General features: G+C 41.2%; 2 protein-coding genes across 3 annotated transcripts; both read right to left on the bottom strand.

Annotated features, from left to right (window-relative positions):
* Window positions 1-3,201: 3,201 nt before the first annotated feature.
* On the bottom strand, window positions 3,202-6,309 carry spata4 (spermatogenesis associated 4). Its single transcript, XM_040119420.1, is given in 7 exon segments — window positions 3,202-3,246; window positions 3,249-3,296; window positions 3,644-3,757; window positions 4,113-4,333; window positions 4,974-5,092; window positions 5,280-5,409; window positions 6,127-6,309. Coding segments are annotated over 7 exon segments (771 nt in total). The 5' UTR covers window positions 6,228-6,309; the 3' UTR covers window positions 3,202-3,208.
* Window positions 6,310-7,281: 972 nt separating this feature from the next.
* On the bottom strand, window positions 7,282-13,029 carry asb5a (ankyrin repeat and SOCS box containing 5a). Of its 2 annotated transcripts, XM_040119418.1 has the most exons (7): window positions 12,525-13,027; window positions 10,744-10,823; window positions 9,834-9,941; window positions 9,433-9,583; window positions 8,846-8,980; window positions 8,125-8,316; window positions 7,282-7,927 (listed from the first exon to the last, which is right to left on the bottom strand). In XM_040119418.1, the coding sequence occupies exons 1-7, from the start codon at window positions 12,727-12,729 to the stop codon at window positions 7,800-7,802; spliced, it is 999 nt and encodes a 332-aa protein (XP_039975352.1). In that variant the 5' UTR covers window positions 12,730-13,027; the 3' UTR covers window positions 7,282-7,799. The 2 variants fall into 2 exon arrangements, with proteins under 2 accessions (XP_039975352.1, XP_039975353.1); XM_040119419.1 differs by lacking the exon at window positions 9,834-9,941 and having other exon boundaries at window positions 12,525-13,029.
* Between the last annotated feature and the right edge of the window lie 383 nt (window positions 13,030-13,412).

Below are 13,412 nucleotides of genomic sequence, written 5' to 3'. Positions count from 1 at the left end.
ACACACACATTTTTTTGTGTGCGCATGCATATGCAGTTAGAAATCCTACTGCCTGTGCTCATGACCAACAGAAGGAGCCAAAGAAGCTTAATAATGTCTCCTGGTTGCTCTCCAGTATGGGCTTGCTAGTTGCCATAGCAACCGGGCCCTAGATATTGTTCAGCGGGAGAGTCGTGCAGATGTAGAATAAATATAAACATCACCCTGTAACCCTGGCCAGTGCTCTTTACGTAAAGCAGCTAATTTCACTGATTATGATTAGTGTTTTCAGTATAATTTATTTTGCATTATAAAAAAGGAACATATCAGTACTCTGGCTATTCCTTTATTATACAGTACAGTTAGATCATATCACTTGCCTCTGACTCTAGTTGTACCTCGCGGTCTGGATTTTCAGTATAGACCAATATAGCCAAATGTGAGGATCGAATCCCAAATTCCGATGCTCATCGCCCAGCGCCTGCAGAAATCAACAGGCAACCACGCTCTCCATCTTAAGTGCTGCTGTGTGTTCACGCCCAGTCAAGCTGAGGGAAATCAAAAGACACTGAAAGATTAAGGAGGTCAGGTTTTACAGCTCCACCGAGGGAGGCAGGGAAAGAGGCTTTACCAGCCAGTGACTACCATGGAAACAGGATTTCACAGAGACCATTGGATATATCATAAGCTGTTGGATTTGTTCAAATCTGAGATATCCACACGTACTCTGTCATTGATAGACTGATTTTGAAACAAAGTGTTACGTTACAAAATTTTGTTCAGCGTGGAATATTAGCCGTTGTATTTGATTTTTGCAGTTGACCCAAATGCTGCTCTCTTCCACAACAGTTGGAGAGGCAAACTCGAATCTGTCGCTACGGCAGCGTTAAATCTCAGGGTCATGTGTCGCTAATATTCTGTTGAGGCTGTGAAGATCATATCGTTACAGCATTGTCTTATCGCTCTATTGAAAGCCCAGCCCCTCAGACCACATGAGAAGCCAGGCAGTCAGCCAGAAGCACTTATCGTCCTGTCATCTGTTTTTCACTAGCTTCGCAGCTCAATTGCACTGTACACTGAGCAACCATGAAGGCTTGGAGATTTGGGGCCAACAGAGTGATGTCGTTCTGAGTGAATCCGAGTGGCTTTGGCGCTAGAAAAAACCTAAATAACGTTCCTTACTAAGAATACAAAAATAAACACAAAAAAGAGGACTGTTTATTTTGCAAAGGTTCATAGATCTTTGTTGACCAACCATCAGCCACAGATTTCACAGGTGTATATTACTTGGGATTAATTCAGAAATTAAGCAAGGTTAAAGTGCTCTACGCTCTTAAGAGTACCAGTCTATTAAGTCTGTATTTCTTTTATATAGAGCAAACTATATCCCTTGCCAATGGGGTGAAAACTATATATTGCACTTTTGGTATGTCACAGTTATGTACATAGCTGCAAATGATAATATAAAACCAGCAGTCACCATAAAGCAAATGAGTGCCGGTATTTCATTTATACCTTCGCACAGGTTTATAAATTTTAAATGAGGAAAGGTCCAACAGAGTAAGCACTAAAATTCAAGAATACATTTGCTTAAAAACATCCATACTTGTTAAATAAATCGAATACAGCTGATATGTGTGTGTTTGCGCATTTATGCCCATTTGTATTTTTATTTGTCTTTTAGGAGATTAGGGAGTCAAGACGCTTTAGAACTAAATAATTTCAGCTTCAACTTTTATATTTAACTTTTTAACTATTATAGTTATTTTTACCCATGAAGGAAAATTAATTTTGCAAAAATTAAGGTAGAAGAAGTTGAGGTTGCACGCCTGAACAAAATCATCAACCACCAACCTATGAGCAGATTTAGTCTCTTGTAACTGGCCCACAATTACTAAATAATTAAAAACATAAAAATCTGTCAGGGTAGAAACTTCTGCAGCCGTCGGTGTACAGTATGTGCAGATAAGATAACAGAACACAGCCCTGAGGTGATTCAGCGAAAGGGCACAACATGCGGTGCCCTTAACGCTGACAAACAGGGATCTAAGTAATCCAATATCCATCCAACAAAACCGGTATCCATTTTAAAATTAAACTGTAGTTTTCTAGCTAAAATATCAGGCTGTGTTATGTTAAAATCAGTGGAGAAGCATTAAGTATTTGGTCCCTCGGGATGCACAGAAATTAAGTAGGATTAAAAACAGAATGAAAATCTCCCCTCTTCTTCCAGTATGCACACTGCCAGTGATGTAATCCAAGTTTTTTTTCCTTCACATCCCTTCAAAAACAGTGACAGCACAGACACAGTTATGCAATCATCATCAGGGGTATGGGATTTATGGTGGCACATGAAGATGTGTCAGCACATTTAAGTCATGGTACCATGTATTAAATTGTTATAAGTTTTCCTGACATCCTCAGAGAGAGACAACACCATTTGCTTTTGGTCATCAACGCCCCTGAAAGTCAAAGCCAGTGATTCATCATTCCGATCCATATACTGTAGGTGCTGAAATGAAATGTATTCAACCGAGAGCTGGACAATTTGAAACATCAGTCATTGAGAAACAAGACGTGAAAAAGCTTTCTTTTCTACATGTCACAGTGACTGGTTATTTCCTACATTTAGCAAGCCAATTTAGAAATCACTTCTCAGGATTTCTTACCTAGGGTGGCACCTACCGCAGAGAATGTAATGAGCTACAGAATAAATTTACCAGCATTTGGCAGGTGGCTGATTTTTTTTTTTTTTTTTTTAAGAATGCAGATTGAGAATGAGGTCTGTAAGGAAGAGGCAGATTCAGTACTTAGTGAAGTAACTGTAAGGCAGGTCAATATTTGTTGCATACACTGGTTTATTTCCTCTTTTTTTTTTTTTTTTTCTTCAATGGTACTCCACTGGTACAGCACTGGATTTTAGTCTCAAAAACCATTAAGGAGAACTCTGCTAAAGACCCCAAGCTGCCACCTACTGGTGCAAACGGGCATAGTCCAAACATGATGGTACCACTGTAACATTACATAAAACCCGGACAAACAGTGACGTAATCTGATTTTCAAAACAAATTATATCTAGTAAATACTTGTGTGGCGTAAAAGTTCAAAATAGGCTTTGATTTGAATTAATGTGGAAACCATAAAAATACAAGTGACACACACACACACACACACAGACACATACATTACAATATTAAAGCACAGATCTCCATTCAGTTTTCTTTAATAGTTAACCAGGGAGCGTCTCACAGGCTGACGCACCTTTACCTCCTTAAAGGAAACAGCAGCTCCACTGCATGATGACAAGGAGCAAGACTCTAGAACATAAGACATTGGAAAATAGAGTCGTTAAGTGCATCTGCAATTACATTTACTTCAATAAATCAAAATTGTTCTGTGCGCCCGGTATGAATTCACTTTGCCATCGCACCCTTAATACAGCCTTCGAATGGCATACTACCTCAGAGGAGTAAAATATTACTGTATATTACTATATTATGTCTTCCCCTCTCAGAGAAAATGTAAAAATGAGCCCAGAGCCACAACACAGTTATTCTTTGTTAAAGGGAGTTTTTCTGGAAGCAACTGTTGTTGAGCACATCTTATCAGAATCAATAATCTCTGCTGATGACTGTGGAGAGAGAATATAGGACTTGACACTTACTTGATGCGGTGCCTGCAGATGAAGGGCTTTCAAAGCACTCATCACCCCGGCTGGATGGTAAAAGATTTTTGGCTGCCACTCGAGCCAGATTAGGCTTCACTTTAAAACATCCTGCTGTCACCCAACAAAAGAAAAATGGTCAGAATTGGCCGACTCCTGTCACATTCAGAGAAATTTCGCTTCTGAACTATCAAATGTCCTTTTCTATGCCGTAGATCACGCAGTTCTTATATCTAACCCCATATTCTCAATTCAGTACGCCAGCGATATGTCAGACCGTGTCAGCCCATGCGGCTTGTGTTTACAACTGTTGCGTCATTGTCATAGCGAAGCGCAGGGCGGCGGTGTTCCTTAATCCGACATACAGTAATTCAGATCAAGAGAGGAAAGATAAAAAAGCTGTGATAGCACCCTATATTTGCGCCCCCCGGCCCCAAAAGTGTCTCTCTAATCCCCCCGGTTGACCCACCGGGGTTGAGAGTCCTCTCCGCAGCTTTGCGCTCCAGGTGCTTGTGGAGGATGACCTCCGCCTTCCTCCGGTTTGTGCTGATGTCGGGCTTAGCCATGACCTCTGTTATCCTCAGGTTGTTCTTGATGGCTCTGGAGGCCGTGGAGCGGGCCAGTGTGGGCAGCAGCTCCTGGTACCCTTGGTCGGTGAAGTCTGACTCTGGGCCCTCAACATCCCTGATACTGAGAGGGGAGACTCATAAAGAATAATATCATGTACAGGAATCTATTGTTTATATTTGTATCTGTTTCGAATTTGTGTCTGTATCATTTTTACATTTGTGCAAGTTTGCTGTCTACCGCTCTGTACCAACTGACTTGCATCCTTTTCCGTTATGTTTTCACTGTTTAGTTGGGTTCAAGTGCACTAAAAAAAAAACAGTTAGTGGGGTGTTTTTAAAATATCTTCTTGACCCACCTACAGTCATTTTCCAGTATCAACATCCTTTCATTTTCAGTTAGAATATTAGGCAGGGATGTGTGTAAGCTGCAATAGCAGTGTCCCTGATCTTTCAAGAAACATCGGTAGTAACAGAAATCTGAGCATGTAACAGTGAACCCTGTGACAGTGTCACAGGAAGGTTACACTTATATAGTTTTGTGTACGTAATACATTCCCGGGAGGTGCGTCAGCACTTTTCAAATCAGAGTAATGTCACAAAACAAAAACAAAACGGGAAACTTGTTAGCTTATTTTAACCTCCAGGGATATGTAATATGTTATATATAAACCTGTCTGGTTAAATTAAGTAATTACCTCGTGGATTTTGGACTCTGCCTGGAACCATTTAAATTGCCTGCCCTGCTCCCGATCGGCCCTTACCTCCTGTTAGTTAAAAGAGTGTAAACCTCCTGCACCAACAGCTCGGCTGCTCCTGGCTTACAGTGGACGGTTGCATCGACAGCCTCCTTCGTCAAGTGCAGATTCCGCTTCTGTAGAGACTGGGACAACGAACAGTTTCGGTAATTATCTGGCTCAAAGCAAGAACTTCAAGAGGATCCCTCACGTACACGCTGCACACGGAAAATTAATTGAAACCACATGCCAACTGAACTGAATAAACAAGGAGACCCCCCCCCCCATCCCAGAAAAACCCAATTTTATTTTTTGATGTTTTCCTCCTCTTACCCGCTCTATCCGGCTCCAGTTCCTCTGCCTGGCAGAAAGTGATGTTCCTTTGTCATATGAATGCACCAGAAAATCTTGGGGGTAATAACGAGAAAATATCTCTGCCACGAGGTAACCACTAGAAAAATCTCTGGAGATAAAAAGTCAGGAGAACAGACTTTTGAGTATATTTCCTTTTGGCACTTTGAACAATTTGCTGTCTTGGCAGCACTGGAAAGCAGCTGTTTTTCTGTATTCCTTGTTATGGTGTATTTATTGCTGTTATTATTATTTTTATTTTTTTAAAGGATCACACGCGGTCCTTTTTTGGGATCACGACTGTTCTCTTCGCACTATATTTATTTCATCTTAAGTCTGCTACAGGACAGGACACTCCTGTAACTGAGACTTTTCCCAGTGTTAAATGTGGCAGGGTCACCTACTCAAGACGAGTATTGGATGTTTTTAAATTAAAATACCCTGACTACCAAGATATGATAAACCCACTAGAGGTGTGTCCAGATCAACAGTCCTATAGCTCGCTATTAGATGTGTACCGAGGCTAAAAATGGGTTAAATTTGGTTGAAAATGTAATCCCCCCCCCCCCGACATTTTGTAAGCTCACCTATGTTTTAACCGCAATGAGATTTCAACCGCTGCCTCACATTAGCATACAGATATCAAGGTTGGTCCATTAGCCGTGCCAGCTAACGAAACGTTCAGGGTTCGGCTACGTTTATCCCGGTTTTTAATGACCCAGAGGTGCGAACCGTGCCCCCGTTGGGCTCCCGGGGGGGGGCGCGCATACGTTTGCCGTGAGTTAGTCGACGGAAGCCGGAGCGCGACCCACGAGGGGCGCGTCTTCACCTGCACACGTTCCTCGGGTGAAGTGACAGCTCGAGGCCCTGCAGCCACCTCGCGACTTCCCTTGGCAGTCCTGGCGTTTTGGGACCCTGCGCGTACGACATCCCGCTCTGAGCAACCCGCAACCCGCAGACCCAATTTCGTTTTTCCCGCTGTGTAGCGAGGGAAGCTGCTGCTGGTCATTCAAAAGCCTTAACCGACTCCTCAGGCCCCCCCCTCCCACGGCAACCGACGAGCCACCGCGGCCTGCAATGTTGTTTGTTTGTGTTTCCAGGGCGACGACACGCTTCTTTTCCCTGCTCCCGCGGCAACACACACACACACACACACAATGCGGAGACGGTTTGCCGCCCTCTAGAGGCTGTAGCGTTAATACAGAATTTCAGAATCTCAATCATCTCCAGTGTCTTCAGTTTAACAGTACATGGCAGCACTTTATTTTAGGACACCTCCTATATAAGCAGTGTGTAAAACATTTAATGAGCGGTTCACAGCTCACTGTAATGTAGCTTTAAGCAGCCATAGAACTCCTCCTGTGGACAGCCCGTAAGCGGAGGCCGGTCCATAAACAGATATTGAAAGAAAAAATAGTAAAACAGTTGGAGAAGTTATAATGGCTGACAAATACTGTGCATTAATTAACACTTCAGATGTTCTTATAGCTTCTTACAACTATATTGTAGTATGTTATAAACCATTTATTGAATTTTTGTATACTAACTAGTACTATACTAAATAGGTGGACTTAAAGTAAATAAACAATATGAAATACTTTTATCAATACAGACATGTAATATTATGAAACTCTGAAATAATTCAATAGAAGTATTAAAACTCGGCTCGATATTATGAAATGTTTTTTCACACTGCACTTTATTCATGTGATTATTTGGTTCATATTGCCTTAGGAACATTACTACAGTAATAGCTATTGTCTCAGCAATAGCTCCGCCCTCTCATATTTTCCATCTGAGACTTTCCAATAAGGTCAGCGTCCTCCAGTTGTCGGTAGTCAATAATCCAAGCTTAAACTTGTCAACTATTTTTGTTTTCAGATTTTTGAATAAGTAAATATCCTACTGCACCTGTGCGTCAAACAGTAGTAACACGGCCCACATATGTATTTTGCAAAAACAACAGATTTTGGAATGCACCAGGTTTCGAAACAAATTTTAATTATTTAGTAGTGTGCAATGCATTAGGTGTCAAATGCAAAACTACAAGTACTCACATATAAACTTTATATTGTGTATTCATGTGATATTATAATCTCATGTAAAGTTTTCAAAGTGCATCACTCTCTTGTAGCTCTTGCAACTGTTAAGGCATCTTCTAAACACTGCAAATCTGAATAGCAAATAAAATGGTATTATTGTATATCTTGTCATAATTTATCCAGGGAAGGCTAAGCCTACAGGCTTGTTTTAGCAGTAGTCCTGCTTCACATTCATCCAGGTCCACACATCCACACACGGGAAGCAGGCCAGCTCAACACAGCTTGGTACCGCCAGCTACACAGTGGCTGCTCTGTGACTAATTTCAATTAATTGCTCTCACTGCTTTGACTGGCAGCTAAAATGAAAGGTGGAAAGAGTCCGTGGAGTCGATGTGCTGTTTGTGTCAAAGGCGTCTTTCTATAAGTCCCATTTAGGCAGACAGTGTGGTCGTTCTGCCTGTCACTGGTACTGCAGGTAGCTCCTCATTCTGTTGGGCAGGGGAAGGTGGGAAAGAAGGTGGAGTCTGTCCCGGCCGACGCAGTTCCTGATGCACTGACGACACAGCTGGCTCAGCAGTCGAGGTGTAGCTGTGGAAATGAGACCATGAAAAATCCTTTATTTAAAAATCACTTATTAATGCTTAGACTACTTCCAAAAACCCATTAGCCCCGATAAGGAGAAACATATATAACCCTGGACCTTCTAACTGATGCGAAGTTTCACAACGGGAGTACCAACAAAGGTCCAAGTGTGCATACAAAACCAAGCCACGAGTCAATAGTACCTTCATAGACCAGTAGGAACCTCTCTGTTAGACTGCTGGGTGGAGCCACGTCCACCGGCCTCTGGAACTCTGTGTTCCTGGCATTAATGTCTGCACCAAAGTCCAGCAGCAGCTTCACTACTGCTGTGCAGTCTTTCTCTGCAGCTGCATGTAGGGGCGAGTCCAGGGATTTGCCTTTCTGCACATTGGCACCTGTGTGGAGGACAATTCGATTATCCATACTGGACACAGTCCAATCAGAAAACTTCAAAGTCAGATACTTCTGCTGTTAAGTACCATTAATATGTGCTGATCATTGTAATCAGGGAGCTAGTTTGTGACTGCATTTTCTTATTTATATTTTTTATGCGCCTGCCTTTCCCTCAGCTGCCCCTTGTGTACCTAACAGTTTCCTACATTTCCCAGAAATAACTTTCAACGGCCCTGAGAGAGTTGGTGTGAATTTGTTACTTTCAATCAAAGGTAACAAGCAGTACGAGCATACAAATGGCTTGATCAATGAGCTTTCCCCTAGTTTTAATGTCGAGTCAAGGTCTAAATGCCTTTTTTTTTAGCAGCTTTTAAAATCTAATGTGCGTGCATATGTGTTTGTGTATGTATTTCCTCGTCGGCGTACTATAAATGTTCTTGCGTATGTGTTGTGGATGTGTGTCTATGTTCATTCGGGATGTGTTCCCGTCTGTATGGAGATGTAAAGATCCACACTGTGCTGCGAGCCGACCTTCCCTCAGGAGCTTCCTGGCACACTCCAGCTCTTGGCAGACGCAGGCTGTATAGAGCGCTGTGCCCAGGTGAGGAATGTCCATGTCCACATCTGCCCCCCAAGTCACCAGGGCCTCCACACAACCGTAATGACCTGGAAGTAATGGAGCGTGAAGGGAATAATCAGTGAGTGACAATGTGAGATTATTCTCCAAGCTTTCTGCTCAGGTCATGTCGGGATTTGCTTTTAACGCTGTTTGTCACGGTGTTTCTTTGTAAGGGCTGCACAGCACAGCGAAGGACACCGATGCAGGACCAAGAAAGACAGGATCGTGTGCGAGTTGTTATCAGCAGTTAGAATGATATTTCGGTTTATGTCATGCTAAATACCAGATATTGAGGGGTAACGTAATGTCAGGATATTGAATATCAGCGGCAAACACAGATAAAAATTGGTATTAGTTGACCGAGCTAAGTTTGATTAATTGCTTTGAACCTGAACTTACTTGTGACAACTAACTGCCAGTAACTTTAGATGTACAATATATTTAAAAAGTCAATAGAAAACTCCCTAATATAGTGGCAGAACATTTAGTCGCAGTATACCTTTGCTGGTAGCCTCATGGATGGGTGAGGGATGGCACACAAGACTCTGGGGTTTTGCTCCATTTTCCAAAAGAATTTCGGTGCATGCCACACTGCCCACTGTACAGGCGTTGAACAGAGGGCTGACTCCATCAATTGTGGAAGCATTGACCTGTAAACACATTTTCTTTTTATTGTTATTTTTAGACCCTGTTTAACCATGCAAGTTGACTAATAGCAGCAGCCTGGGGGGGCAACAGTTTAAGGGGGCCAAAAACTTAATAGCTCTAAAGCGACTGTATATGGAGGGCAGTGCATTGCTCGTTTTTTAATCCTGCCAGGATTTTCCCAGCCATGGAAATTACATTTGACCTGTGCAGTATAGCAACATTGAAGGGTCATAAGGCCAATGAGTGACTTACATTTGCTCCTGCATCAATGAGAGCTCTGGCGCAAGCGACGTGGTCTCCAAGACAGGCCTCATGAAGGGGTGTCACATGGTCTATAGTCAGAACATTCACACTGTGACCCTGGAAACCGAATCAAGCAGCCAGAGACGTTTAGCGTTTTAAGTGGCATAAAGTAGTACATGACCTTTGTCAACCTCTGTTGGGGAATCCTAGGAATTGCAAAAAGATCAATAAGGCTTATCTCCTTTTATAAAACAGACCCATCCTCCTCAGTAATGGTTGTCAGTAACTGAAAAACTACAGTCAAATTTCAATAATAGAGATTAACGAGCTTGCTAATTAAAGTGCAGATCCAATAAAAGTCTGGTAAAGAGCTAATGAATCACCATGTAAAATACTGTAATGATATCGCTGCTTTGTCATGAGCTTGTCTGGGTTAAGAACAAGGCATGGCTTTGTAGCCGAAATGGCTTGCTCTCTTGTAGCACGGTCCTCCATCGGAGAGAAACTGAAAATGCAAGTAAAAGAGGAGACTGGAATTTTAATGCATCCCCAGTCAGTTTCTCTCCGGGGGAATGTTATTTCTTAGTTGGTGCTATCGATCAGCTAGTCTGGGAACCTCCCTCAGATACTCTATATAACGGTCGTTTTTTTTTTACTATGCGACATCAAAAATATCTACTGCTTTCATACACTATTGTTTAAAAGAAGGGAGGTATAGGTATATCCAAATTTATTTAAATGTGCACATAACCGCAAATAACTCTACTGGAAACCTTTCATCCAAACCTCTATCTATATCTGACTGATAATCGACAAAGCTACTGAACCAATTTTAATAGCACACGGGACAGTTACGACAGACCCCATGTGTACAGATGAAGGGATGCACATGACTCTCCTAGGACTGTGTTCGCTTCACCTGTAAAATCAGGGTCCTCAGGGCCAGGAGGCGGCCCTGACTTGCAGCCTCATGGAGGGGTGAGCGGTCCGCCCAGGATCCTGCGACAGGAATAAGAATTCAGGGTTGGCTTCTACTTATATTTATTATCATTCACCTGATTCATCTGACCCAGAGCCATTTTTAACTCCCCCACAGTACAAGAAGATAATAGTAGGAACCTCTACAGTGCATTGCACACACAAATATCCCATCTGCCCTGAATAAATAATGACAGCTCAACACTGGTACACAGATATTCGCAGAAAAATTTGAATGAATTTATTACCTGCAGATTTGAATGTGAGATGCTATTTGATTTTAACTGAATATAAAATAAGATTAAAAAAATTAAGCATTATCCACAAGTGAAGACAACTGTGATTTTATGTCTTTATGAGATTATTTTGCTTACCCTGATAATTTTGTCCCCCAACATCTCAATGTATTTATCATATCTCATAATATCACATTTCCTTTCTTGCTTAACCATTACGGCTGCTTAATGAAATCCCAACCACACATGTGAACTTACCAACTCTCCATCCTCAAATTCATATTTTACCCTTTCTGGTCTTGTATGACCCTGGGCAGCGTATTATGTATTATCATGTGACTAAATGTGCTTGAAAAGTCCCGATGCATTAAACTCAATACATTCACACTCCACTCACATGACAAACTAATCTAAACATGACAAAATTGGCCACGGCCATTTTGATGTAAATTTAGACGAAAAAAGAAAAAGATTCATTCAGCACACCTGAGTCAATGTCCAGAATAACAGCTGCTGCATTCCACACATTATTATCATTATTATCCCCTTCCTCTATTTTAATCATAATTTATAGATGATAATCTAATGTCTTCTGGTAAATGAATGCTATTTTATTCATGCGGCCTATTTTCCTTGACTGACACTGATTTGAAATATGGGTGTAAAGGACCAGCTAGAGCTAGAGAACAGATTTCTTAGAACAAGGAAGACCATGTCTACAGGACCGTGACTAATAACCTAAGCTTGGCTAATTAGTATCCCTTGGAGTGGGTCCACTTTAAATTACACATTCTCTTGAATGATATCTACAGATGATGTCGTTGTCGTCGTCGTCGTCTCTCTTTCCCCAGAAAGTGCCTTCAAACCACCTCTCCCTGGGAATGTAGAGTGTTGTTTTGGTTGCTGTCTCAGTGTGAAAGGGTGCACTGCATAGCTGGGAATGGAAACTAGGGCAGGATGGGGTTGGTGGTGGCGCTGGGTGGGGGGTATCATGACAGTGTTCTATTAATACATTAGAGCAAAAGCTGCCAGCAGTGTCTTCGTTTACTATTGAATATACAGTTCAGGGTTTATAAGTAGCTATTTGATGAATAAAAGGAAAGCAGGCTATCATTCATATCTGCAGTATATATTAATGTGAACATAGTCAATGGCTGTTATAGTCACTGGATTAGCAATGCTGTATTTATAGCTCATTTGTAAAGATGGAAATTGTGAGTGCGTGTGAGCATGTGTGAGCGGGGAGCACTTCAACTTGATTCTACAGCAAGCAATATTAATATTTTCTACCTATGACCTCAGATGTGGTTTTTTTTGTTTGTTTTATAACGTAAACACAGTTGCATTATAGTTAGTTTCCACCAAATTTTCCTCAAACGCACAAGTGTGTACACCTCAAACGGTGCAGTTAGTTGGGGAAAAAAGAAACCACCTTAAGAAAAAAACAAACTCTCTAAGGCGTTTATGCTTTTCTCATAGTACTCACTGTGTTGTTGACCGTAATCATAGAACTCTGCTGATATCCTTGCAGCCTCTTTACGGTTCCCACGGACAATGTAGAAGTATGTCAGCAAGTTAAGAGAAATCTTAACAAAGAGCTTAAAGCAGAACAGTGCCAAGATGCTGAGGTAAACATTGGACAACTGGGCCGCGAAGGGCTTGTTGGTGAGTTCCTCTGTTGGGTCTGACATTTCCTCTGGCACGTTAGGGACGAGCTTTGGTTTTGATGAAGGCAGGTTCAGATGCCACTCCAAAAAGCACAAGAGTAGCCTACTTTTTCTCCCAGTGTACTGGCTCTTTGGCTGGTCCTGACAAAGTACGGGCTGGAAAAAAAAATTGCTTTGCAGCTGCTACTGTGCCTGAGAGCAACTACTGCAATGTTATTGTACAATGTGATTGGGTGTGGGTGTGTGTGGTCACAAGTTCAGAAATTCCAGTCTTACACAAGCAACACAATGTAACATAAAATGCATTTCATGTCACATTTTAACCTATGATAGCATTTAGCTGTAGATGAATGAGATTAAAATATATTTAAAAAAAAATAATTTCTGCATACATTTTACTCATGAGTGTATTTAAATCTGGATGAACAAGATAAAAAAAAAAAATTAATTTTTGCATAGATTTTAACTCACATTTTAGTTCTGAATAACTGAAATTAAAAAATATTTCTAAAATGCATTTTGCAAGAGTTCGAACTCATAACAATATTTAATTCTAGATGAATAAAATAAATATTTTTTAAAATGTATTTTTGTATAGATTTGATCTCATGATAGGTTATTTCTGAATAACTGATGAATATTTTTAAAATACATTTTTTTCTCACAATGGTAATGAATTATGGATAAATTGATTTACATTTTTTTTA

This window comes from Xiphias gladius, chromosome 23 (genome assembly GCF_016859285.1).
Source record: "Xiphias gladius isolate SHS-SW01 ecotype Sanya breed wild chromosome 23, ASM1685928v1, whole genome shotgun sequence".
NCBI classification, from domain to species: domain Eukaryota; kingdom Metazoa; phylum Chordata; class Actinopteri; order Istiophoriformes; family Xiphiidae; genus Xiphias; species Xiphias gladius.
Note: the sequence above shows the minus strand (reverse complement) of the source record. Positions and strands in the feature narration are given on the sequence as shown.